The sequence below is a fragment of the Sebastes fasciatus genome, chromosome 12 (genome assembly GCF_043250625.1).
Source record: "Sebastes fasciatus isolate fSebFas1 chromosome 12, fSebFas1.pri, whole genome shotgun sequence".
Lineage (NCBI taxonomy): Eukaryota > Metazoa > Chordata > Actinopteri > Perciformes > Sebastidae > Sebastes > Sebastes fasciatus.
The window spans coordinates 2913004-2940980 of record NC_133806.1 but is presented as its reverse complement, the minus strand read 5'-3'; the positions used below and the strand labels follow the sequence as shown (position 1 = coordinate 2940980).

Below are 27977 nucleotides of genomic sequence, written 5' to 3'. Positions count from 1 at the left end.
CTATTGCCTTAGTTACCTATTTGTTCTGAAAGCTATGCAGGTGAGTGAGTGTGAAAACCTCAAACTAGTCCATGTCAAGCCTCAGGACAAACTCTCACCATTCTGAAGTAAAATAAATCAACAAGTAAATAATAAAAAAAAGTGCCTCGTAAATACTAAAAGAGCAACGCATACATAAACGAAAGATTATCTTCCTGTTTAAGTGCCCCTTCTCCATTGGTTGGCATCACTTTTGGCTGGTTAATAATGCTGGTTTAGGTGCATGGGGTGCAAGTATATTTGATACACTCTATGCAAATGATCCCTCTATTGTTAAGCTAAGCTCGCCTCTACAGGCTAAATCTCTAAGGGACTGACCGACCAGCACAGAGAGCGTGGCAGGACTTCTCTCCTGTGTCTACGATATGCTACGCCTGCTCTTTCTGTACTGTATGTTCTGTCTACATGTACTAACAAACTCTTATGTGCAGGACTGGTGGCACCTACATAATAACGCTAAGTGCTAATGTACCATACCTCAGACTCCTCAAGGCAGTTTAAAACAAATGACATTATTAAAAATAAAAACACATTAAAACATGAATGTAGTTCATGACAACGATAAAATGATACATGTAAGTGTGCGTGCCCAGTACCGCCCCTCTGGAGGATCCCCGTACTGAGGGCATTGGGATGGGTAAAGAGGCAGCATCGTGGCAGTTACAAAAGGTTTTTGTGATTTTTTTTTTTTTTTTTCTCCGCCTATTGTCCTCCCATCCGTATTGCATACTTACATACACAGGAGTGTGAAGGTAGCGTACAATACAATTACATAATAATACCCACGTTTTCAAAATTCAACATAAAAAGAGCAATAGTCCTGGTAAAGTAAAAAACAACAAAATGACAATAATAATAATAATAATATTCATAACCGTTTGAGTGCATGAGGCTGTAGAGTCTGCCTGTGTTTTACAGGTGAAGGGCATTATGTTTGTTGGGTTTTTGGGTCAATGACTGGCAGGTCTGTGGGGGTATGTGTGGTGGGCAGTCATTGGGAATAAGGGATGGGGATGAGGTGGTGGTGGCGGTGGGCTGCGTTGCCCACTCAGGTAGAAATGAGGTGGGAGAAGGGGTCGATGGCGGTGATGGTTGGCGTAGCTCAGGCGAAGTACATGGTCCTCAGGGTGTCGTGGTGAATCTGAACGGCCTTAGCCAGCGCCTGGGGGTCCCGACCGTTACTCTGACCGGACACATGGCTGCCCTCTCCGCTGCAGAGATGACAGGGAGAGAAGAGGCAGAACAAAGATGAGTGACACTTCAAATCTGATATACAGTCACCAATAGTCTCTCAAACTTGGGTCACTTCATATGCAAACAGTGTCGCAGAACATTTCTATTAAAACGATGGCAGGAAGAATGTTTTTGGCATCATTGGGCAAAAATTCCGTAATGACTTTTCAGCATATTGTAATTCAAGTGTTCTGAGAGATGACTAGACTTCTGCTCCTCCTCATGGCATTTTCAGGATTTAAAACATCTGTCCGCCCGTGACGGGAGAATTTGGCCAATCACAGGTCATTTCAGAGAGAGAGAGCGTTCCTATTGGCTGTTCATTCAACGGAGGCGGCTGTCAATCACTCGCAACCTCCGATCAAATGGTCAAACTAGGCAGCGCTGATCAAATATGAATGAGAAAGTTAGCTCCGACTGGTGGGCGGTGCTTAGTGTTTCCTCAACTGATCTCAACATGTCTGCCGGGGTCACAAACTTTCTCATTTTACAGCTAAACCGTGCACTACAAGATGATTCTGAAAACATTTGAGGAGAGAAATAGGCATTAACGTAACATAATATTGATTCATATTTGATCAGCGCTGCCTAGTTTGACCGTTTGATCGGAGTTTGCGAGTGATTGACAGCTGCTCAGAGACGACAGGCTCAAGATCGGCTCTGATTGGTTGTTTTCCTCCGGCCTGTGAAATCTTGCAGATGCCGTTAGGAGCACCGGAGGACACAGAGGCATACGATTTTTTTCAGATTACCTGTGTCATGCACTACTGTCAGGACAAAGTGACCATTTTATAAAGATATTTTTAATCATATTTGCTCCAACTTGCCTACTTCAACTTTACTACTTCAACATTTTCCGATAGCTGGGGGTTGTAAAACTTTTGGGGAACCAAAAATTGTGTCATCATGAGCAATCAGCGTTTGAGAAAACCCCGCGTTGCATCTTTCATAACACCACTAACCTGTCGTGTTCTTTGTCCACCAGATGGTAGCGGGCACGGAAGGCCACAAGACGAGCATAGTAGGCTGGCGCGGGGATGGAGACTGAGCGGGTACAGCGCACGTAAGTGTGGCACAACTGGTACGTTAGAATCTGCAACTCGTCAGCCGTGAAACGATTGTCGTCCCATAAGACGTAGTAATGAGACGGCCGGCTGGTACCCTGGAGACGGAGAGAAGACAATGAACATGAGATGAAATATGTATATTCTCTCTTATTATAATCTATTCAGGGATTCTAAAAACATAATTACAGAGCAGTAAAACGTTCTGTTTCTGTTATCATTACCTGTATGCCCGCGTGGCTGCACAGATAGAAGTCAAACTCAAAGGGATGAGTGATGCTGGTGTCCACTGTTGTCCCTGCAGGAATATTCCCACTCTTCCCAATCTATCAATAAAAAACACCAGATGATTATTATTAAACGTATGAAAACAAGTCACTATGAAAAGAGAAAACATGTTAGAAAATAGAAAACGCACCCTTTCAGACTTGTCAGCACAGAAGAGGCGTGTGTGGTGGCGTTTCTGCACCACGATGTAGGTGATGCCTGGCTGGTAGTCTTTCTCCAACTTGATGCACGCGTCTCTGATGGCCAGGAGCTCGTAGTGGAGGATCTGCACGCCAGAACATTATTTATTAGCACTCATTCCGATATAATCAACTTCATAGGTAAATGCTAACATGCACTATGCCAACATCAAATTTTAGTAATAATAAAATAAGTTATTTGGGTTCTGGGGTATTTTCCTAAACTGCACCCGAACTTTAGAACTCACATCCCCCTCACATCCGCACACTGGACTCCATTACAGAATCCCAAACTGCTCTTAAGCCCTCTTAAATCTCTTTAAACTACATTTAATATCAGAAAAGTACAGTAAATATCAGATACTTTAAGACTAGTAATATTCTGTGACTTTAACTTCTACTAAAGTTGTTTTCTGATTAGATATCTGTACTTTCACTCAACGGTGGCTTTCAGGTACTTCCTCCACCGCTGGGTTCAACTACCGTGACGTCACAATACCTGTGGCAGCTGTCCCTCAGGAACTCCATCTCTGTAGAAAATGATCCTGGTGGGCTTGAATCGGGTCGACTTGTAGAACTGAATCAACAGTTCGCGCACCATGTAAGACAAGTCTTCGATGATCTCCTGCCTGGGTCTCTGGACTCGCACTGTGGCACAGTATCTGCTGGGATGAGCATCCATACTGCCTACCACCTGGAAGAGACGGGAGGGAGGAAGTGACAGAGTTGAACATGACGCGCTGTCAGGGTTTGATTCAGGCCGGTAACACGTATGCAAAAAAAAATGCACTGGGTATTATAAAGGTGCTTTGCATAAATATCAAATGTATGATGGAGAAACAATCATACATTTTTCAAAATCGACTGCAGCCTACATCTCAATCCATCAGTCATTTGTCCAAATGTGTATATTTGTACGTTAGCATCCCCTAGAGGCCGCCACTGGGAAGTGTGGGAGGCTCAACATCTACCTTTTATTTTTCTTCCCCTCAAATTCTTCCACTGCGCTACAACAATCATCACTTTACACCAGTTTTCTCCTCAGTCAGGAGGAACTAGACGGACCCATTCTCCTCTCCTCTCCTCTCCTCTCCTCTCCTCTCCTCTCCTCTCCTCTCCTCTCCTCTCCTCTCCTCTCCTCTCCTCTCCTCTCCTCTCCTCTCCTCTCCTCTCCTCTCCTCTCCTCTCCTCTCCCGTCCTCTCTGTGTGTGACTCCAGCGTTTGTCATAATTGCTAGGCAACAACACAGCCAACCACAGTTGAGCTGAGGTCAAGGGCGGACGAGGGTTGACGTCATTTCCTTTTTTGAACGTGAGTCAGTCATGAGCCATTTGTTTCCTTTTTCATCCCTCACTAACTCCTCTCTTACTACTGCCTCTTTCTTCGCTCCGTCTCATTTACTGTGCATCCGAGTCTAAACAAAAAAGTCAGACAGCAGTCTCTCGTGAAATGGATTTTCAAAGCACTAATTTAATGCATCAGAAAAGAAACTAAACAAAGCACTTGGACAGTTATTCAGGCTAAATAGCTTGTTAAGTGTTATGTAACTGCCCGAGAGCACACAATACTTATCAATGCTGTAAATCAGGGCTGTGACTAATCATGGTTTTAATTAAAATGCCCATCCCAAGTTACCAGAGCTCAAGGTGATGAATTCATCTCATCAATCAAACAGTAATATATGATATTATTCTATTGTTCTTCTATCGATAATAAATACTCACATATGAGCTGAATGTAATGACGTTTGCTCTCTATTTATTATAGCTGTGGGATTCTTCTTTTACTGCTGTGCTCCACGGTCACCCAGTGCCACTGTCACCAAGCAACCACGACCAAACGTGTTTGCTTTCCTATGACATCCTGAGGTCATTTGCATTATTTACATGACCTTGTTGTTTTTTTTTATTTGGCTATCAAAAAAACTGAGCATCTGGACTTCCATCACTACACCGTGGATATTATTAACAATTATTTAGATTTTATTTTCACTTTGTAGAACTATATATATACTTATAAATAGATAACAAAAAAGTTTTTGTGGCTTTGAAAAGGTTTGAAATGAGAGACCAAGGTTCACATCCCCGTGTTGGCAGCCATCCGTTGTTCTTAAAAGGCACTTTTAGTCCAAAACAAACAGCAGCCGTGGACAGAACCTGCCAGACATTCATGCACATCAATGCTGTGAACTGTATAAATGAATTACTTTGACTTGTTGGAATCTATAACCAGTGGCAGCCAAGTGCCTCAAGCTGTTGCTCCTCTTGAAATGGCCACTACTATACTTAAATAACCCCCCCGACTGTATTGAAGACAAAGAGAAATACTTGAAACTAGAAAGTCAATATTTTTCCCAACAACAAGAAAAGCTGATTTCTCTTCCACTAATGTGTCAGTTTTAGAGTTATATTAAAACATAACCAGTATGTATGTGTCTCAGCCGCTCCACTTAGACCATGTCTGGATTTTCTGGCTCTACTACCTGACATGATAGCGATAAACAGCAAACCCAAACCCAGCTGTTAAAATGATTCTTCAGACACCTATGGCTAAAGCTTAAAGCCTAAAGGGATTGTTTGTAAGAATCAGAAATGTCTTGTTAACAGCGACACCTGTGGCCGTTAAGTCAACGAACGTCAGCGTCCTGTTGCTGGCGCTTGTGCTCGCTCTACATAGACATGAAGGAGCATCGCTCAACACAGTGAGGAGACACACGTCAGCTAAAAGCACAATATCACTCTATATTTCAGCTGCTTGGCAGTAATGTTAGCTGACCAGACCAAGGTCTCTCCATGAATCAATGCTGATCCTAGTGTTGGCTTTTCCTGCCTCAGCCTCCCGACCGCGGCCGGAGGGAACGGGGGAGACGCCGGAGTTTTGGTCGGAGACGATAACGTTTCTCTCTGCGGAGCCCCGTCACTTCACAAGACACGGGAAACCTCTGTTGGTCTGGAGGAGCTGCAGCAGTTATTTCTGCACAAACGTCCACTGAACATTCACTAGATATTCTCAGAGCTAAACTAACTCTTCTGCAGTGTGGAGTGAGCAGCATGCACGTGAGAGCGGAGCGAAAGATCGAGAACGAGCACGGTGTGTGAGTGAAGGCAGGCAGAGGAGCAGAGTACAGCAGAGACTCCGGTCCTGGAGACTAAAGCTACGGTCTCCCCCGCGTCCTCCGACCGCGGCCAACACTGTTTAACAGACGGGCTTCACTAGATACAACCAAGAGGTTTAGGTGCTTCACTGTAGTTTGTGTTGGAGTCTGAGTCTGAACAGCGTAGACACACACGGGCGCGCATGGGACACCAACCCACAATGATTTATACGTGTAAGAAGTTACAAACAGTCCCTTTAACCTGCTTAATAAAATCGGACAAGTGGCCTGCCTTTGTGTGACGTGCAGTAGCTGCACATTCCCTTCCTCTTTCCTGAGATTGTGTTCCAGGTCAACTGGTGTTGTTTTAATGAAGGCGTTGTTTCGGAGACTTACAGCAGTAATGGAGGGCTTCTTGCCGTCTCCAGCAGGGGGGTGCGTGACGTCTGCTCCCAGGAAGATAACCGGCTGCTGGAACACGGCTGACCTGAGAGGGCAAATGGAGGAGGAGATGCAAATTACATTTGCTCGTGAAGGAAGGGTGGGGCTGCTTTTGAGGAGTCGTATCATCATCACAGGCTGAAATACTGAGACGGGTCAATACAGTATGTCAACCAGCGGGACTTTGTGGGCTTCAAATACTTAAAATTAGTAAATATTACACACTGGCCCTTTAAGATAATCCTATTGTTTAAGAGTGACATATATGGAAAAGTTGCAGTCCCAGGTCTTGTATGGATGAATGAACGGTTAAACAAGGGTCATACACCTGTTTATATACGTGTGACAGAAGTATTCAAATCCTCACGGTTGTCCTTCTGTCCTCCACGAATGTGTGCAACTAATTGAAAAGCTCACCGTTGGTGAGGCACCAGGATGTTGTTGATGCCTCCCAGCTTCACATTGATCTTGAGGCAGAGGTTGGAGAGGGTCTGAGGCGACGTCTTCACCACGTTCTTCACCTGGACGCACTGCGTGGCCATGCCCAGGAGGGTGTCCCCCACACGCTTTACCTCGGCTAAAGGGGGACAGTTTGGAAACATGAAGAACACCATGATGCTAAAGGACTGAGGTAATCTGTCTTGAGAGTGTATATCCAAGAAAAATAGCCTACCATAGACTGGAGTTTTTCCCGGCAGGATGACGATGATGAGCTGCAGTCCAGAGTAGGTGTTCTTCAGGTGTCTGAACATGGGCTCCACGCTGTCCGCTCCCTGGGCGTATTTACAGAAACATGGCTGGCCCTGGATGGGCATCCCGGCATCCTTGGAGATTTTACGCAGCTGGTCCGTGAAGTTCCTGAAAAAGGAAACCAGATTAGTTGACACAATATTCAGCAAGCTAAGGCTAAGGGCTTCTTCATCCTTTACTGTTGCCTTGCACCGCATCCCTGCTCTGTCATCAGGAAACATTATGGATCATATTATAGAGAAACCAATCGCTGTGTTTGAGATACCAAATGTAGGCGTTGTGGATGCACTTTTTTCTCTTGCTAGCAGCTAAATTAAAAGTGGATCTAATGACTTACTACTAAATGCAAAACAGCCAAAGAATAATATGGTAAAAATGATTTAACCTGTTAAGCCCTAACCATATCACCTCGGGAAAAAACTAGAACTAAAAAACCTACCTAAAAGGAAAATGATTAGCTGCTCAACCACGAGGCTTAGATGAATATATCTGGTCTCCTTTGAAAAGTAAGAAGCTAAGGAATATGAATCCATTGTAAGTAAACTAAACTATATCACTATGGAGAGTACAATGGAGATGCAATAAAAGAAAAAGTATGTTTTTATCCTCGCCTAGTATCAAATCTCAATTTCGAAGGCATTATACTCATATATTATATTATATTACACTCTCTACTACAACTGGGACTGTACATTTGATGTAAAATACACCATTTATGATACAAATTATAAAGATATACTCATGTGCTCTCCATGTTTTAGTCATGTTTACGTGTTACTGATTACTGGGAGTTACTATTCATTTCCGTATAACCATGTTATAAATACCATAAATATCCCCAAAACATTGAAATAGTAATAAACACAATGAATACTGATCAATATTCGAATATGACCAAAGAGATCCATGCTATTCAGCAGATAAAATGCAGAATGCAAAGGCCCAGTACTTACTTGAGCACCTCTTCTCTGCACTGTTTCTGGGGGGCGAAGCAGGCGATGGCCCACACTTTGATCTCGATGCCGTTGTAAAACTGCTTCCCCCTCATGTCCCAAACTCCCTGGTTGGGGGTCGCTATGGCACGGTTCTGTGGAAGACGGGACCAGAGGAGAGGAAGTTTCAACCAAATGAGGTTTATTCAAGTTTATTCGTCATATGCATTTAAAAGTACAGTGAAATGCATTTTACCCTCTCAGCCCTTCAAATCTATAAATAGTACACTAGATAAATACTACAATAAATAAGACAATACCTGATAATAAAAGGTATAAAGGTGATTCTGGGTCTGCTCCCACAATACTTAAGTGTTTTTATTACGCAAAACAATTGTGGACAGTATTCACTGCGTTCACAGGACTTCTTTGTGCTCTCTATCCCAAAAGTTCAGACAAAAATTGTGGAAGGGGCTTTTGCATATTCTGCAGCCTCAGCCTGGAATTTGCTCCAAAATGACCTGAAAAATCAAGGAGCTGGTATCATTAAACATTTTTAAATCTAAGATGAAGGCTTTAGAAGCAGACTCTATGGCATGCCAATGGTTTTAGCCCCCTTGTTGTACAGCTGACTCCCAGAAAAGTTCCTTTTTGTCCCTCCATTTGTCTTTAGATAGCTCTCTTTTAATGCACATTTTAGTGCTTTTAGTGTTTGTGAATGTGTGTGTCTGCAACTTTGTGTTCTTGCTGCTGACCGTCTTGGCCAGGTCTCCCTTGGAAAAGAGGTTCTTAATCTCAATGGGACTAACCTGGTTAACTAAAGGTTAAATAAAGGTTAAATAAAATAAATAAATTATACAAAAAAAAAACTAAAAACCATAAAAAAAACAATCCACAGCTCTGCATTCATTTAGAGCTACTGTTCAGCAACCTGACCGCCTGAGGGTAAAAACTGTCTCTGAGGCGAGAGGTCTGAGCTCTGATGCTCTGTAGGCGCTTCCCTGAAGACAGATAAGAGAAAAGACTAAACATGCTGGATGACTTGTGTCCTGCATGATGCAAAGTGCTTTCTTCCTGCAGCGAGTGGTGTTAATGTCCTGTAACTGTCCTCATCAGGAGTTTATGGTGATATGATGTAATGTTGCCAAACCAGACCAGTATATGCATCCAGTTCAGATGCTTTCTGTTGCAGACCGGTAGAAGTTGATGAAGGTTTTAGTGGACATACCATGTTTCTTTAAACACCTCAGAACCACTACAGGGCAGATCTACCGTGTGTGGTTCAAATGCAATGTCCCTATTTCCAGACTCCCATGATAACAACATGTTTTTGTTTTTGAATAATAAATGAAGCGTGTATTACCCGTCCTCCGTACTGCAGGATCGGGGCTGGAAGCACCCTGCCCGTCACCTCCGCCATCTCATCCTTCACCTTGATCCCAAACTCCTGGATGTACGGGTCCAGGTTGAAGTTAGCATTCTTCATCTGTGGAGGGAGAGAGAAAGGCCGTCCATCATATCTCACAGTCTCTGTGTGTCTCACACTATGAATAACAGAGTCATACATTCCCATACATACACCACATGTGTCAAACTCCAGGCCTGCGGGCCAAATCCGGCCCCCAAATAAATTTAGTTTCTCAATCATTTTGGCCCGCTGAGTTGTCGTGGTCTGCACAGCAACACGTGTGCTCCGTACGCCAAACACACAGGCGTGCCTCTACTGTCTGCAAGCTAGCTAACACAGAATGGCACATAGGAAAAAGGCTGTAAGGGACGTGTAAACTACGTGATCAAAGATCTTCTGATTGTATTTGTTTTATTAAATGTCCCACATATACTGTAGTCATATTCAGGCCTGTGAAACAGGTTGTTGTGAGTTGGCTGTATGGTAGCCTACTTGTAAAAACGTATTCATGATGCATTATTTTGCTCGACTAAATGCTAAGCAACTTTTTTGTTGACTTTTTTTAGGGCAAAAATCCCATAATAACCTTTCAGCATATTGTAATTCAAGTGTTCTGAGAGATAACGAGACTTCTGCTCCTCAGCATGGCTCTGTTTTCAGACTTTAGAACATCTAGCCCGTGACGGGAGACTTTGGCCAATCACAGGTCAGTTCAGAGAGAGAGAGCGTTCCTATTGGCTGTGCTCCCAACATGGCTGCCAGGTCACATATTTTACTCCGCTAAACAGTACTCTACAAGATGTTCAGAAAACATTTGAGGAGAGAAATAGGCATTACAGTAACATAATATTGATTGATATTTGATCAGCGCTGCCTAGTTTGACCGTTTGATCGGAGTTTGCGAGTGATTGACAGCTGCTCAGAGACGGCAGACTCCAGATCAGCTCTGATTGGTTGTTTTCTTCCGGTCTGTGAAATCTTGCAGATGCCGTATATGATTTTTTCAGATTACCTGTCTCGTGCACTACTGTCAGGATATAGTGACCGTTTTATAAAAACAACTAAATCATATTTGCTCCATTTCTACCCACTGCAGCTTTAAACAAAAGCATGTTAATAAACTATATCTGTCCGGCCCTTTGATGTGATTCTCTTGTCCCAGTGTGGCCATACAACTGTTGTTACATCAGTTGTGTTGCCTCCACCAACCACCGGTCGTCTCTACAACTCACCAGCCTGCTGATCTCCTCCTGTCTGTCGGGTGCAGAGCGAGCCGTGGCTTTGATCATAGTGGAGGTCTGATTATCTGTCAGCTTCTTGATGCACCGTTGACCTGCTACAATGTTACACACCTGGAAGGAGTAAATCCAGAGTTAGTCACATGCACTAATCCTGGATGAATCTTTATTCACTCTTTATTGGTTCAAATCTTTAAATGATAAACTCGTATCACAGTTTAAATCCTCCTTGAGCCCGTCCTCACCTCCAGAGGCAGGTAGGTGTGCTTCTGCTCCTGCCCCACCTGTAGACATGGCAGGTGGGGGTATTTTAGCTGCAAGTTGTACTTCTGCTTGAAGTACTGGGCCACTGTACATTCTACCGTCTGCCCGCTTTCAAGCTGGAGGGGAAACCTGGTGGTGGAGACAAGAAACATGAACGACAGTGAAGATGAAGAAGTTGCTTTCGCTGTAATGATTAACAACGGATTTTGAATATTGTTAATAAAGAGGAACCTTTGCTACTATATAATGAGGGGAGGAAATCGGTAGGGGTGATGATGTAATGATGCATCGATTCAATGATCAATGATCCAATATCATCGATGCAAAGTGAAAACATCAATACATATCATCATCTTTAAGATATGCCTTTATTTTGAAATTATATTTATTATTTTTTATTTTAAAGAAAAGATAGTTTTTCATTTAAATGTCTGGAAGAACTCAGTAATAAAATTGTTAAATCATATTTCAGTTGCTTTTTATGAGTTGTTATAATGTAATCGATTGAGTTAAATGGGCATATGATATTGTCTCATATTGATCGCAGAATTGAATCAAATCAAAATCGCGTCGCGACAGACTTTGCGATATCGGCACAATATCGTATCGGTGTCCAAAGAATTAATATAATATTGTATCATGATGAAACTTGTGATTTACACCCCCTAGGAATCAGTTTTGCCTGCGTCAGCAGGGACTAGAGATTAATATAGTTCCTCTAGGAGAGTTCCAGGTGCAAAGAAAGTGCCAAAAAATGAGTCAGATAAAGAGAGAAAGAGGGGGAAGGTGCCAGTGTGACAAAGAGTGAACAAGAGAGAGACGCCACTTAAGCAAAAACAAATCATCAGAAAACACTCAGCGGAGCGTCAACTGTGGAGACAGGATCCTTTTCTACCTCTGCATGTCTCCTTCTCATTCATTCAAACATCAGAATCATGCAACAGCAGCTACAGAGAACAACAGGATGACGCTGTGTTGTCGTGTTTAATTTGTCGAAACACAAACAGGAATGTGCAAAGGAGGGAGAGTTTATCGTAAATTCATAGTTTAGTTCCTGAAATGTTGTTCCTGTGGCTCCTTGGTACCTGGCACAAACCACAAGATGATCTCTATGGCTAACTAACGTATTCATATCTAAACAGATGATTTAAATCCAAAAAGACGTTACGGGTGTATCCTAATAATGTAGATGTATGCAGAACAGATAGACAATGGGTGTATTTGATTATGTAATTCAATACTGTCCGTGTACTTACGTTTGGTGGCTGGCAGGTCGTCGGGTGACATTGCATACACGATACTTCCTCTTCATTTGGCCGCAGTGAGTCACCTCCACCTTCAGGCCTGGGGATGCCAACGATAAGAGGTGCAAACGGGCATTAAAACAAAGTCATTAAAAGAGCTTCAAAGGAAAATATTGCTAATAAGATATGGCAGTAACTTATGCATGCAAGGTCTAAGAAGGTGTGAGCAAAGAATCTTTAGACAGAGATATGAAGGTGTACATTTATTTGATTATGATGATGTGTTTGGAATGCACTTGCCGGTCACACTGGCCGATAGCCCACCTTTAATCTCCTTGGTGAAGCGGACCCTTTGCGAATCGGTGAGAGTCTTAGGCTGCTCGTCGATATTGCGAATGTCCAAAACTTCACACATGAACTCAATTACAGGCTGGGCTTTGTAGAAGGCCGTGGCAGACACTAGAGGGAGACAGAGAGCAGAAGAAAGTCCACACAGGTCAGAGAAGAGCAGCTAAACAGAAAGGTGCATCGATGCCCTAAAACTTATATGAGCCTTTACTTCACCTCAAGTCTATATTTGTGACTTCATATAACGATTGAAGGTTCAAATCCTCTTAGGTCCCGGAGTAAAATGCACTATTTCTGACCCCCCCACCCCCTTTCTTGCCCACATTACAATACAATGTCAGTAAAAAGCAATGAGATCACTGACTGACTCCACAGACACTCAGTCACTTCAGTGACTCACCATCAATGTTGAGCATCATCTTCCACATGGCGGGGCGCACAGACTGGTGGAAGCCAAACCAGACTTCCCTCCCCCCGCCCAGTGGGTGGTAGTATCCTTCAGGTGGGGAGAAAAATGATCGGCCCACTGGAGTGTACCTAATTAGAGGAGGGGAAAATGATGAATGTGCAAAAAGACTCAAGCATGACCTCAGCATGACTTCATATCCAGTCATGTTCAATCATCTCATGTTAGGAGGTTTCAGAATAAGTCAGCTCTTGAAATCATTAGACAAGAAACCTGCACGGAAAAATGGGAGTTACAAGGAACAGTGTTGTATTTATCTGAAACAGATAAGAAACATGATCACTGAACTGACTACAAGACTTCCTCATTGATCATCTCCAGGTAAAGCCCCTAAAGCCAGTTATCGTTATTCCCCTGCTCAGCATTGTTCAGTGGACACATTCACACAGGTTTCAGCTAACAACTTCTTGTTTAGTGACTCTGACACCTGGAGCTATGATGCATGTGAATGGAACAACCCAGTTAACCTGGCTAGGCTGCACAGTTTGTTTTAGTCAACTTGGCAAAAACAGGACTTTCCAATCTGCTTTTAAGAAGTACATGCAAATAACTCAACTTGACATGAGTAAGGGGTGTTGCACTGTTTGTGTCTGTACTGGTGTATCTAAGAGAGAAAGGGTTCCAGTGGTTTACCTAGGGATGTTAATAATTAACCGTTTAACCGTTAACTGACATTAAGCATTTTAACAGATTAACACTATCGGTTAAAACGGTTAAGAGGCAGAGCCGGAGTTGCAGGATACAGGAAGTCGGCTCCGGTCTCTGGCTCGCTTGAGCGGAGCGGAGGAGTTGTAGTTTTGTAGCATTTATTCACCGACAGATAAACTGTACACTGCTACACCTACGTTCACAACTAGAACAACACCAACCACCTCACACTCACCTCCGCAACACACACACGCGGTCTGTCGGACACTCGCTAAAGCTAAGCCGCGCTGACAGAGTACCGTTACTCCGGGCAGACACACAGCTGACAACCTGCTGAACTAAACTAAATGTGCGGTGGAGACTTTTCCCGGGAAAGTGGCTGCATGTCTGCAACGCTACACGCAGCATCGTAGCTGCTAAGTTCACGTCCCGGACGGTGAACTGGTGTCTGTTGTGCTCCATACACTGCAGCTGGAGCACCGCTGCATGCGAGGCACAGATCTTGTCGGTTAACGGTTAATAATGGGTTAACGGGGTCGGTTATCTGTTAAGAACATTTTTCAGAATGAGCATCCCTGCAGTAGGTGTACCTCATAGAGGCCAGGTGGCGCATGGCCACATCCAGGGCTTGAACCGAGTCGAGGGGGACCTGCAGCCGACCGCTGACCAGAGTCTCCTGCAGCAGGCGCCATGACACTTTGGCCAGCCAACGGATGGACACCTTGAAGATTCGGTCTTTGCCCTCACCTGGGATGGTTACCTCAAATTCCACCTGGAGAAATAGAGGACAGAAAGGACAGAAACGGAGAGAGAGAGAGGTAAAGAACAAGGCTGCGAGAGGAAGGAGAGCAATCACCAGAGAGTGAATGAAGATGGTCTATTAGCAAGAAAAGCTAATTATCAGGATGTGCAGTAAACTGGAAACCCTGTTTGATACAGGATCCATTATTCAGGAAGGGAAGGAGGGCGGTTCAAAAACACCTTGCCTACTACACATCACGCTCATATGACATATCCGGTTCAGCCAGCTTCCTGCTAGCTGTATGTGGCTGTCATAATGGAGATACTGTCTGTAATTCATCACTTTTATGATCTTCTAATACACCCATGGGCTGTATGCTGTCAGCCTGTACCACGGTGGATGTATTAACGTCTCTGTTCCCAAACAGAGATGCTGGCGTTGCAACAGACTGAACAATTGACTTTCACTTCTTGGCAATATACAGTACGTTCTTTGGTTAAATTTTCCTCCTTCGGCCGGTGTCGATTACGTTACTCGCTCCGGAGTTGACCCCCGCCGTCACTCCACTCAGCCTCCGGGAAACAAGAAACAGGAAACCTGTTGGTCTTGAGGAGCTGCAGCTTTTATTTCTGAAACCTCACCACTAGATGTCGCTAAATCCTACACAATGTTAATTTAATACTAGAAGTCTCCAACCAGACAGTAACAGTGTTCCATAAAACAGTAAGTGGTTTTGTGTTTGTGGTTGTTGATGAATACTGAGATGAACATATGTGCTCTGCAGGAGATAAAGAGCTCCTTCTATTCAGTGTTTTTCATAAAGCCCTTCCTCCCCAGAGAGACAAACTCCCGTTTCAAAGAGGACTTCATTGATCCCTGAGGAGACATTAGCTGGTGATAATGGCATGGTGTAACGGTGTAAAGCAAAAACCACTGCACAACATCTACCTTCTCACTCCCGATGGGAAGTGCTAGCACCGTGTAGATGTTCTTCTTGCCGTCGTACACCGGCTTCCTGTCGCCAAAGAGCTGGGGCTTGAAGTGTTGCACCATGTATTCCACCACCTCCCTGTAAGGAACGCAACACAAAGACAGTACGGGATTAACATGCGCCAGAAACAGACCCGGCTCGGACAATTAAACCCATCGCCTGATCAGGATGCTCTTTTGTGATCGGGGTGGGGGGGTGGGGTAGTTCTCAAGTTGATAGAATATTGATCAAGCAGGATGCAGCTGTTGGGTGCAATATCTCATGGTCACGGGGGGAGAGGCGAGGACAAAAAGAGCGAGGGCGTGGGCGAGGGGGCCACCTTTCAATGCCTGTGCCTTGGCCTTCATATAGTGTGGGGGGATGAGGAGTTGCTCTGAAAGGAAAAAGGTCAAAGGGCTTGACCTTTGCATGCCTTCTTGGAACCTTTGTCTCGAAGCCTAAAACCAGAAGAGACCCTCTCTGAATGATGGAGAAGGTGAACGAACGAACACATGCAACTTTCAGGGATTCTTCTTTATCTGAGCAGATGTTTATGGTTGCGTCCGAAGCTCCACACTAACATGCGATTCAGTACGCTAAAACAGTTTGTGAGATGTTTTTTAGTATGTCCGAAATCTTAGTATACTATCTCCAGTTAAATATCCAGTAAATATTAAGTTTTGTTAGCTGTAATATATATTATAAATGAATTCAAGCTTTGATTCTCACAAGCGTGAGTCGTTTTGGTCACATGAGGTTGGCACGGGTTACCGTGGTTACGCGTCTCCAACCGTCAAGGAGGCTCTCGGGAAGTGACGACGTAAATTACTGCTTCAGTGCGTCCGAAAAGATACACGCTTACTGTTTATTCACACAAAAGGTATGTTGAATGATAGTACACATGTTAGGTATGTCATTCACGGTATGCGATTTCAGATGAAGTCTTTGTGAATGACGTTCAGCTGACAGGAAGTAAACAGGGACCCAAGCCGTTGCCTAGCAACGCAATTCCGTTGAAACGGAGATTAAATAGGAGATTTACTGATTTGTTCATTTGTGTCTGTTTCTGTTCACATCCTTGTTCACTGGGAAGTCACTAAAGCTCAAGGACTCTCCTAGAGTGCTCTCTTGTCTTTTCTACGGAGATCTTCATGGATTTTAACAAAAGATTGCTCGTTCAAATCAAAGAAAAGAATATATATGAGTCCACTAGTGTTAAAGTGGAGGTAGGCAGGATATTTTTGGCATCATTGGGCAAAAATTGCATAATCAGCATATTGTTATTCAAGTGTCTGAGAGACTTCTGCTCCTCCTCGTGGCTCTGTTTTCAGGCTTTAAAAAAATCTATCGCCTTTGACCAATCACAGGTCATTTCAGAGAGAGAGAGTGTTTCTATTGGCTGTGCTCCGGTCATGTGACCGGTACTTGGTATTTCCTCAACTGATCTCCTGCTGCTGGGTCACAAACTTTCTCATTTTACAGCTAAACAGTACACTACAAGATGTTTCTGAAAACATCTGAGGAGAGAAATAGGCATTACAGTAACAGAATATTGATTCATATTTGATCAGCGCTGCCTAGTTTGACCGTTTGGTCGGAGTTTGCAAGTGATTGACTCGTGGCTCTAATAGACGACAGCTGGACGGCAGACTCCAGATCAGCTCTGATTGGTTGTTTTCCTCCGGTCTGTGAACTCTTGCAGATGCCATTAGGAGCACCGGAGGACACCAGAGGCACATGATTTGACCTGTCTCATGCACTACTGTCAGGTTATAGTGACCGTTAAATAAAAATAACTTTTTGTTTTTAATCACATTTGCTCCATTTCTTCCCACTGCAGCTTTAAGTCGGGGCTGTTTTAGTAGTCAGAATAAAGAAGTTATTCCTTTCAGCTTTGGGGGGAATTAACTCATTTATCTTGAGGAAATACAGTTATTATTATTAACGTTGCACAAGTCTAAATAAAATTGTGAACAATAATGGCTACACGTTTTGTATGAGAACATCTGGCTTCAAATAACCAGATGCCATTTTTTATTCAGAACAATAAAACACAGACCATCTATCAAGGGTTTCTTAAATTGATTCTAATCTCACCATTTTGCAGCCCGTCTCTCTAAATGATCATTGATGATTCTCCAAAGGGGCCGAGGCTATTAGTCAGTCAGCCGCACCGGGACAGTAAACCTGAGAGTTCACAGATTGGGCTGGTGCCAAGACTTGCCCATATATATATATTATATTCCAGCTTGTAGCCTGTCCCTGCTACCTGACACACGACTCCACACAGTGTGCAACATGACAGCCGATCACATCTAGCTGACAGCCGCCTCAGAGTGTGACACTACACTTTAGGTCTAAAGCGGAGACAGCTGAGTGAAAAGGGAAAAAGGCATTCATGTCTTTATGGAGGGGGTAAACTCTCCTGGATCAAACATGATGACAACATATGTGTTGTGTGGCGTGCTGCCATTTCCCCTCAAAGGCAAACAACACAAGTCTTTTTTAAAAGGAACTGTCTCTCTGGAGAGCCATGACAGACAGCACACACCCACCACCCCACTGCATTTTCTAATTGATCTTTATGTACTGTTTGTTGCTTGGATTAAAGTAATAAATGTGACAAATCATGACCGCGGCAGCTCTTTCTTGTTTTTAATTTGTTACATCTGGAAAGAAAAAAATGGAGGGGGCCAATAAAAAGTGTCTAGGGATTCATAGTTTCCAGTGTTGTCATAATACCAAAGTTATGACTTCAATACGATACCCTGCCTACATATCTCGATACCGATACTGAAACGATACCAAAAATCTAAAACATCAGGAAAAGTAATGTAATATAGACGACAGAACATGGAACTTAACGCTGAAATTATTTTTCTTTAACGGTCACTATATCCTGACAGTAGTGCATGAGACAGGTAATCTGAAAGAAATCATGTTCCTCTGTGTCCTCCGGTGCTCCTAACGGCATCTACAAGATTTCACAGACCGGAGGAAAACAAGCAGTAAGAGCTGACCTGAGGTCTGCTGTCCAGCTGCCGTCTATGAGAGCCGGCTGTCAATCACTCGCGAACTCTGACCAAACGGTCAAACTAAGCAGCGCTGATCAAATATGAATCAATATTCTGTTACTGTAATGCCTATGTCTCTCCTCAGATGTTTTCAGAATCATCTTGTAGTGTACTGTTTATTGGTTTAAGGTTATTATGGAATTTTTTTGCCCAATGATGCCAAAAAATATACTTCCTACTGAAGCTTTAATTTTCTTTTTTAATAATTAAAAATATTCAATGTAAAAAATGAGTTTGAGTTTGTGATTTCTTTAATAGTTAACTTTATATTTGCATTTATTTTTTTTGCGTTTATATTTGATAAAGCACACATTTGCATTTCATCTCTGTTCTTATTTCTATTTTTCTCATAACTTCTCAGTATTTTTTTTATTCTAAAAGGGAACAACTGTAATTTCCCCCGGAGATCAATGATGTATTTCTGATTCTGGTATCACTCATCAAACGGCGTTTTAATAAGGCTGTTTTAGGCGCATTAGTAACAGACATAACAGTTAAGCGGTACTGCAACACGGTGGATGGCAATGAGGGAAAAGCTGCTAAAAATCAGTAACTGTAGAAAGTGCTGTGTTGTGAAGACTAGTTTCATGAAAACAAAAATACTGAAGCTTGCAAGCATGTTTGCAAGTAACACAGCGATCCGTGCTCGCCTGAATAGTTAGAGTGAACCTAATAGAAGACTGTCTCTTCACAATAATAAGGATACATTTCATTTTCATTGTAAACTGCAAGATGCCTATTTTGCTCCTGCATCTTATCATAAAAATGATTGGAAAGCCACTAACAGTATTATATTTATTCTATCCAATAATATCCTTAGAAGAACCGTTCACAAACACGTGGCTTCATTGAGATTTTGACACAACAATTTTGATTTAACCTGCATCAGACAGCGAGCGATTCAGACCGCTCCGCAGCATAAACACCAGCCAAGGTGAAAGGGTCAGTTCAGTGAGATTCACTTTTGAGCGCACTGACACACTGACAGCTGTTGTTGCCTGTTGGGCTGCAGTTTGCCATGTTATGATGTGAGCATATTGTTTTATACTAAATGCAGTACCTGTGAGGGTTTCTGGACAATATTTGTCATTGTTTTGTGTTGTTAATTGATCTCCAATAATAAATATATACATACATTTACATAAAGCAGCATATTTGCCCACTCCCATGTTGATAAGAGGATTAAATACTTGACAAATCTCCCTTCAAGGTACATTTTGAACAGATAAAAAACGTGTGATTAATTTGCGATTAATCAAGATTATTTATTTGCATGGTGCAAACATAACGCACGTTAAAGGTAGTGAGACCATGTGAGGTGTACTGGAGAGCTGAAGAGCTCTGTTTCAGCTGCAGACACAAAAACATGCTAATCAAAGTGTAAAAATATATAATTAGTTGTTAGAAAGAATTACATTTAAATCCCAGTTGCATTGTTCGTGTTGAAAGTAGCTGTTGTTGTTGCTGCCTCCTAAAAAGACTGGCAACACGGTGATTACAAGTGACTGTTGGGCTTTCATTATCCAATTTCAACTTTTCCACACTGCAGACATTTCAGCTGCTTGTTGACTCTTTTAAAATGCATGCCTCGCTCGCTGCCACACGTTAATAACCGCTTAAGACACATGACAACTGACGAGTACTGATCTGGTAGATTAATGCGGGACGTCGCAGACGAGACATGCAAGAAACACTGTGACTGTGATCAGATGGAGGCGGAGCCACGTCCCGTTACCTGTTGACTCTCCGTGGGCACTTGTCGGGCTTGATGTCCACCTCATAGTGAAAGACGTCCATCTTTGGGATCTCCACCTCAAAGTAGTTGGCCAGCAGCTTGATGGGCTTGCCCACGGTACCCATGCCTGGCCGGCGGGGGGCATGGAACACCTGCTGCAGGGGTGGAGGGAAGGCCCCCATGGGCACTGGACAGACGGGGGACAGAGAGGCATCGAGGAGGACAGGTGACAGAGGGGAGGAGGAGGAGGAGGAGGAGGAGGAGGTTCACACCAACAGAAGTGAGGAAAGTGGATGTGCACAAGTCAAAGCAGAGGGAAGCAAACAGGCACACATGAGATACAGTGAGGATGTGGAAAAGGAAGTGGTTGTGAGCAGCGGAGGACAGGGCGACCAGGGCGAGAAATGTGGCATAAGCCGGGAAGGAAGCGTAGGCAGGGGCCAAGAGGACATGATGGGAGGACAAAAGAGTGAAGAGCGAGGGGCACGAACAGGAAGACAGGAAGAGGGAAGATAGGAAGAGAGAGAAACGATGAGAAATGGAACGGTTAAGCAGCATAATGTGAATTCGCAGCCAGGGAGATGGATAGAGGTGTGTTATATAAGTGGTAAGATGGAGGAGGCATGGCATGGCATAAGGAAGAGGAGGAGGAACAACCAGATTAGGTCAAATGAGGACGGACGAGGGAGAAGAGGAGGAGGAGGAGGAGGGGACGGTAGAAAGAGAAATTATGGTGGGAGGGAAGAAAAGGAATACATCGTTAGTTATGTAGCACGGCGTGATTTCTGAATTTGTTTATCACATGCACTTCAGTTTTGTTGTGCTTCTGATCACATCTCTGCTATACACAACACCAACAATGACAACGGTCGATCGATGAAACAATCATTTTGATGTCACAGATTGTGACATCTGGGAGCGCATCAGGGCGGTCCCGAAATACCATTTTTGGGGCTTTCGGGATTCGGCGAGAAATATTCAAAAGGTATTGGAAGCTCTAATGAGCAACAGACTGACATGTTCTTCTGTCTGTCTCCATCTCCTCCGTTTCACTGACACTGCCGCACTACCGTACACACCTCTACACACAACAAACAGCAATATCTGTCTGAGAACAACTAATAATAACTAATGTTGAATATGAATAAATGTGTGATTATCCCTTATTTCATGGGCTACTTGGGGATTTATACTAGGGATGCACCGATACCGATACCAGTATCGGGTATCGGGACCGATACTGTGTTAATCTACTCGTACTCGCAAAAAGGCTCCGATACAACGGCACCGATACCACTTTACGGCAGCGTGACGTTCACCCCTTGTCACCATCTTTCGGATCCTATCGCACACACTCACGCTCCACCTCCCCGACGGTGCGGGCGAGACGGGCCAGTGGTGCGCCCGGTCCGCACTTTCATTGCGCCACAGGGTTTTGCTTGCACCCTCTGACTCACGCGTGCGTTAGACTCTTTGGTCCGTGTTTCAAGACGGGTCAGGTGGGTTGCAGACATCGCCGCGGACCCCTGACGCCTTTTGCGTTGGCCGAGCCCCGATCTGGGGGCACGACGAGGTTGGGGCGCACTAAGGACGGTCCGCACTAAGGACGGTCCGCACTGAGGACGGTCCGCCCCGGTGACGCTTTAGCCGGTCGCGTATGCAGAACTCCCCAGCCTGCCGTGTGTCGCTCACACCCTCCATCTGGCTGTTAACGAGGGTCTTTTGGCACAGAGAACTACTCGTATCGGTACACGGTATCGACAAGTACCCAAATGTAAGTACTTGTACTTGTACTGACAAAAAGTGGTATCGGTGCATCCCTACTTTATACTATACTTGTATATATAGAAAAAGAAAACACTAAGCATTTGAATACTGATATGTCGATTACCATGGCAACGGTTAAAGAGTCGAAGCATTCGGGTCAGCCCTAGAGCGCATAATGACTTTAACTGACCGATTGATTCATCAATTAATTGAGAAAATAAGTTATAGATTATATCGATAATGAAAATAAGTCTTCATCAAACACACACTTCATTTGTCAGTTATTTTTTGTTATTTGCTCGTATAATCTAAGCCTTTTTTTTAAAAACAGTATTTCACTGGCAGAAGAAGAAGTAACAAGTAGCCCACCGCATACACTGATTTAGTGACTATCAGTGTCCATACTAGCATTGTGTCTTAAAAACAAGTCTGAGCCAGTCCAGGAGGTCTAATACAGAGGGGGGGACCCTAGACTGGGTGCTAGATGTGAGGCTATAGCTGTGACTCCTGCCTGAGAGGGGCCCAGCGCCTTAACCTCTGGGTCCCCAGAGAACAGCCCTCCTCCACCACAACAAAGACCCCAGCTGCCCTGCTCCTCTGTCTCACACTCACACACACACACACACACACACACACACACACACACACACACAAATACACGGGTGTTCGACAGAGGGAGCGCCCTTGCTACGGCGAACACACACCCTCACACACACAAACACAGGGGGCCCCCTCTACATTCCCAGCCTCACCATGGAGACACCACGGCAACACAGCATTGTCATGGATATCAGGGGACCTGTGTGTGTGTGTGTGTGTGTGTGTGTGTGTGTGTGTGTGTGTGTGTGTGTGTGTGTGTGTGTGTGTAGGGCTGTTGGAGGAGATGGGAGGAGGCCGGGGTGCCGCTGTGGTCATGCTGAAGAGACCTTGGCCTTTTTGGTCCTGGACTGAGCGTGTTCCCACATCGGGGGCCGCGGCGCCTGTGTATCCCGAACCTGCTTTAAATAGCTGCTACATGGAAATCATTGGGTCAAACATAAACCACTCAGTCATACTGTATTCTCACTAAGCCTTTAGGAAATGCCAAACTGACAGGAAGAGTAATATTAGCCATAAAACTCAGAAAGATGCTCCGTTTGTGTGTGTTTACATGTAGAATCACACTTCGCCACAAACGCATCTGACAAACACCGTAAACACAGACACCAGACATGTGTTGACCACACGTACTCCGTGTGCAAGAAGAGCACGCATGTGTGTGTGTGTGTGTGTGTGTGAATATAACGCCAGAGTGTCTAGAGTGAGTTGTGATCGCTGCGCGCTCACACAATGACACACACACACACACTTCGCCCTCGTGCCAGTGAAGGCAGATGGTGAGAAGCGGAGCCAGCGCTTTCACATATCCCCAAGACAATAGCAGTCTTTCCCGGGCGGTGAGACTTAAAGCAGAAGAGCTTTGGGCGCTGCATCACCAACATGAAGACACTCACAACTTACTGTCTTTACGATGACGTAACAAGCAATAAGTCTCATACTTTAAAGTCATATCTAGGGACATTTTTGTGCACCTTATTTTGGTTCATTAACGGCAAATTTGCCCGTTTTCATGATCCTTCGGTGCGATCTGCAGTACAACTAATTTTAAGTATATTTTCAAGCTCACAGTTCTACACTCTGGGTTCAGTATGTAGCTTTTAAATAAATCTATTTGGCGGTAATAGCAGTTGTGAGTGCTACCGAGCTTAAATGCAACTACACAGTTAAAATGAGCCTTTAAAATCTCAAAATAGGGACGAGTGGTGGGTGTTTACTAGGAGACCCCCGTCCCTCATCAGGAGATCACAACAGGCCAAGTATATGAATGAAAAGAAACAGCCAATTATGCTTCAATTGTTTTTGGCCGAAACAATTTGGCTCTCTGAATAATTGGCTGTTGACCGCGAGTTAAACATGGCAATCAGCTCAATCTTGGAAAAATAGCACATTGAATAATCACACTTCAAACACAAAAGCAGACTTTGAGATGAGGGGCCCGCCCTGGGGGACCCTTCCCCCCATCCTTAAAAAATAAAAACAAGCCTATTCAACTGGATTCAAGGTTCAGTGTCTGGACTGACAACATCATTTCAATCTCAGGGCCCTATACTTGTACCAATAAAGAAAACTATATCCAAGGAGGGTTCGGAGAGAGTTAACGGGGTCTATGAGGTCACAACAACGCCTCAGCATTCAATATATAAAACCCTGCCATCCAAAAGTACAAGACACACTCAACAAGGCGGGATTATAAAAGTGCCAGGGTTCAAGATTTTCCACAATAGGTGGACTTCAGACTTTGGCGTGAAGTCAAACACTACCTAGTTGGTGTTTTAATTGGCTCTATCCAAACTGCTAAATAAAAGATCATCACACTGGGCACTGAGAAATCAGAGTGAAACAACTGCAATGCACTGCACATGCTTCTCAAACAGGTTCTCTGTTATAATACAATATGGTTCCTATATACCACTTTATAGACTGCACATATATACATACTGCACACACTATGTTCACCCATTCACTCTGTATCTTCTATATCTCTATTTCTTGTTTTTATAATGTGTGTATACCTCTACCTCTCCTGTGTTTCACTCTGTTTGCTGATGTTGCTGCTTTGACACCTGAATTTCTCTCCGGGGATTATTAAAGGTTCATCTTATCTTATTTTATCTTAAGAGCAGATGCACAGATATCCCAATTGGAGGATTATTTTTGGTTCAAACATAAATAAATGATGCATCTGTCGCTGCAGATGTTTAGGCCTGTGTGTCCCTAATGTGTAATGTGTGTGTAGGTGTTAAACTCTCTTTTGGACAACCAGAACAGTGAGAGAGCAACCATAAGCTGTCAGTGTAAAGGGAGGCAGGAGGCTGGAGGCTGGAGGCTGGGGGTGCTGTGCGGGGTGCAGCCAGCTGCTGCTGCTTGAAGGCGGGCTTCTTCAGGCTCCAGGCTCCAGGCTCCAGGCTCAAGGCTTCAGGCTCCAGTCTCCAGGCTTCACGCTTCAGACTCCAGTCTCCAGGCTTCATGCTTCAGACTCCAGGCTCCAGGCTCCATGCTCCATGCGTCATGCTCCAGGCTCCAGGCTTCATGCTCCAGGCTCCAGTCTTCAGGCTCCAGGCTAACCTCCAGGCTGCAGGCTTCAGTCTCCAGGCTCCAGGCTTCATGCTCCAGGCTCCAGGCTTCAGGCTTCATGCTCCAGACTCCAGGCTTCATGCTCCAGGCTTCTCCAGGCTTCATGCTCCAGGCTCCAGACTCCAGGCTTTATGCTCCAGACTCCAGGCTTCTCCAGGCTCCAGTCTTCACCTCGTCCCTCCTCACCCAGATTCCCACGACCTCCCTGCACCCCTTCGCGTGCATGGCTGAGGATATTTGTCAGCCCTCCAACAAGGCTTGTCTAAGACTATAAATCTGGATAAATAATACCGTTTCGTGCATGCATCCTGCAGGAGACAGCCATAAATCTGGATGAATAATAAGGTTTCGTGCATGCATCCTGCAGGAGACAGCCATAAATCTGGATGAATAATAAGGTTTTGTGCATGCATCCTGCAGGAGACAGAGCCCCCCCCCCCCCCCCATCTCTCCATCTCTGCAGCCGAGCCTCCTCCTGTATCCCCCCCCACAGAAGGCCAGGCTACCCCGGTTTATTTGATCCATATGCAACCTATCTCTGCAGCCATAACTCGGGTATGCATCATGCAAAAGCATTAAAGTATAAATATATAAACGTACCAGCGCCAGACGGTCCCGGCTCCATCCCATTCACTTAGCTGCGCGGGTCCAAAGCTAGCTGGTCCGGGTCTGGGTTCCTGTGGCCGAACCGGCGGCCCCTTCAGGCTGGAAGCGTCTCAGACCTCCAGCCTCCTCTTCCTCCTCCTCTCTCCTCCTCCTCTTCCTCCCTTCACAGAGCCCCCCAGACCCGCAGAGGAGTTCAGGCTAACGGCCGTAGCTGCCAGCTGCTTGTGCTGCCCGTTAACCCAGGAGGTAGAACCGGTACCGGTACCGGAGAGCTGGAGGAGCGGTACTCTCTCTTCTCTTCTTCCTCCGCTGAGCGTCCTGCAGCGGCGCCGTGATGCGGCTGAGCGGCTGAGTGTTCGGAGGCGCGCTGTGAGTAGCTGTGCTGTGATGTCTGGTCTCTGGTCTGGTCGGTGTGTTGTGCTCCTGATCCCCTTCCAACAGAAAGAGGGCCAGCCCCTCCTCACCCTCCTCAACCCCCCCAAAAAAAACTTCTTCTTTGCTATTAGAAAGTGCAAAAGAACTGTTGATGAACTTGCTGTCACACCCAGGAGGCTGCAGGAGGAACTGCACTGCAGATATGCTAATAAAGAGTCATGAGAGGACAGGCCTCACACAAAGAAACACAGATATTATTAAATAAATTAATCATTATATAAATAAACTGCACAGAAAATATTTAATCATAAAATCGTGAAATAATTCAGAACATTTTAAAGGTCCCATATCGTGCTCATTTTCAGGTTCATACTTGTACTTTATGTTTCTACTAAAACATGTTTATATGCTGTAATGTTAAAAAAAACTTTATTTTTCTCATACTGTCTGTCTGAATATACCTGTATTCACCTTCTGTCTGAAACGCTCCGTTTTAGTGCATTGAAGTGGAATTGCGTTGCTAGGCAACAGCTTGGGTCCGTGTTTATATTTTATTTAAAGGCCCCATATCGTGCTCGTTTTCAGGTTCATACTTGTATTTTGGATTTCGACTAGAACATGTTTACATGCTGTAATGTTAAAAAAAAACTTTATTTTCCTCATACGGTCTGTCTGAATATACCTGTATTCACCCTCTGTCTGAAACGCTCCGTTTTAGTGCATTTCAACAGAATTGCGTTGCTAGGCAACAGCTTGGGTCCATGTTTTCTTCCTGTCAGCAGATGTTATTTACATACACTGCAACAGGATATAAACTGGAACACATTTAGAATGTTTACATTTAAAACCATGTAAATATTGTTTATTTGTGACATCACAAATGGACAGAAATCCTGACAGCTTGTTTCAAATGCAGAGTTTCTGAATACGGACTGTGTGTATTTCCCTGTGGATTGAGCGTTTTTATACTTTCACAGTATTTATATAGGACTTAAACCTGCTTTATAATAAAAAAAAACATGAAAATCTCACTTTTTTATAATATGGGACCTTTAAATAAATCATCATATGAATAACTACACAGAAAATATTTAATCATAAAAATCGTTGAATAATTCAGTATATTTTAAAACTTTAGTTTATTGCTGGTCATTAAAGGTCCCATATCGTGCTCATTTTCAGGTTCGTATTTTGGGTTTCTACTAGAATATTCTGTCATTCAACCCATTCTGTGCTTTGACAGTAAAGATCCTGAATATTTACTGAAGTAAAAGTAGAAATACGACAATATAAAAAGTACTCAAGTATTTGTATATATATTACAAGAAAAAATCTTGAATTAAAATCTTATTAAAGGTCCCATATCGTGCTCAATTTCAGGTTCATACTTGTATTTTGTGTTTCTACTAGAACATGTTTACATGCTGCAATGTAAAAAAAAAGTTATTTTCCTCATATGGTCTGTCTGAATATACCTGTATTCACCCTCTGTCTGAAACGCTCCGTTTTAGTGCGTTTCGACAGAATTGCAAAACCCTCAAAGAAACTTCTTCTTTGCTATTAGAAAGTGCAAAAGAACTGTTAATGAACTTGCTGTCACACCCAGGAGGCTGCAGGAGGAACTGCACTGCAGATATGCAAATAAAGAGTCATGAGAGGACAGGCCTCACACAAAGAAACACAGATATTATTAAATAAATAAATAAATCATCATATGATAATAACTGCACAGAAAATATTTAATCATAAAGAAAATTCCATTGTAAATTGATCTTGGGATCATTTCTATATTAATTCATGATATTATTTATTACATAATGTCAAATGTATGTACACAATTTTGAACACTTTGGATCACCATGCACTGTTTGTTTGTTGATACTTTACACTTTAAATTC

The 27977-nt window shown here is 43.8% G+C and overlaps 1 protein-coding gene across 2 annotated transcripts; it reads right to left on the bottom strand.

The window, feature by feature from the left end:
* Positions 1-709: 709 nt before the first annotated feature.
* On the bottom strand, positions 710-26180 carry ago1 (argonaute RISC component 1). Of its 2 annotated transcripts, none has more exons than XM_074652571.1 (19): positions 25699-26180; positions 20158-20344; positions 15327-15447; positions 14227-14408; positions 12923-13059; positions 12475-12633; positions 12187-12274; positions 10912-11059; positions 10661-10780; positions 9384-9506; positions 8042-8175; positions 7012-7196; positions 6756-6915; positions 6294-6384; positions 3303-3497; positions 2755-2889; positions 2561-2662; positions 2235-2434; positions 710-1250 (listed from the first exon to the last, which is right to left on the bottom strand). In XM_074652571.1, exons 1-19 carry the CDS (start codon positions 25721-25723, stop codon positions 1142-1144), a joined length of 2601 nt encoding a protein of 866 aa, XP_074508672.1. In that variant the 5' UTR covers positions 25724-26180; the 3' UTR covers positions 710-1141. The 2 variants fall into 2 exon arrangements, with proteins under 2 accessions (XP_074508672.1, XP_074508673.1); XM_074652572.1 differs by having other exon boundaries at positions 12499-12633; positions 25699-26179.
* Positions 26181-27977: the final 1797 nt, after the last annotated feature.

Coding starts and splice junctions, on each gene's coding strand:
- ago1 (XM_074652571.1), bottom strand. CDS start 25,723: ATGGAGCCGGGACCGTCTGGCGCTG. Junction 6,385..6,755: donor ATCCTGGTGCCTCACCAACG/GTGAGCTTTTCA, acceptor TTGCCCTCTCAG/GTCAGCCGTGTTCCAGCAGC. Junction 3,498..6,293: donor AGAAGCCCTCCATTACTGCT/GTAAGTCTCCGA, acceptor CGTCTCTTCCAG/GTGGTAGGCAGTATGGATGC.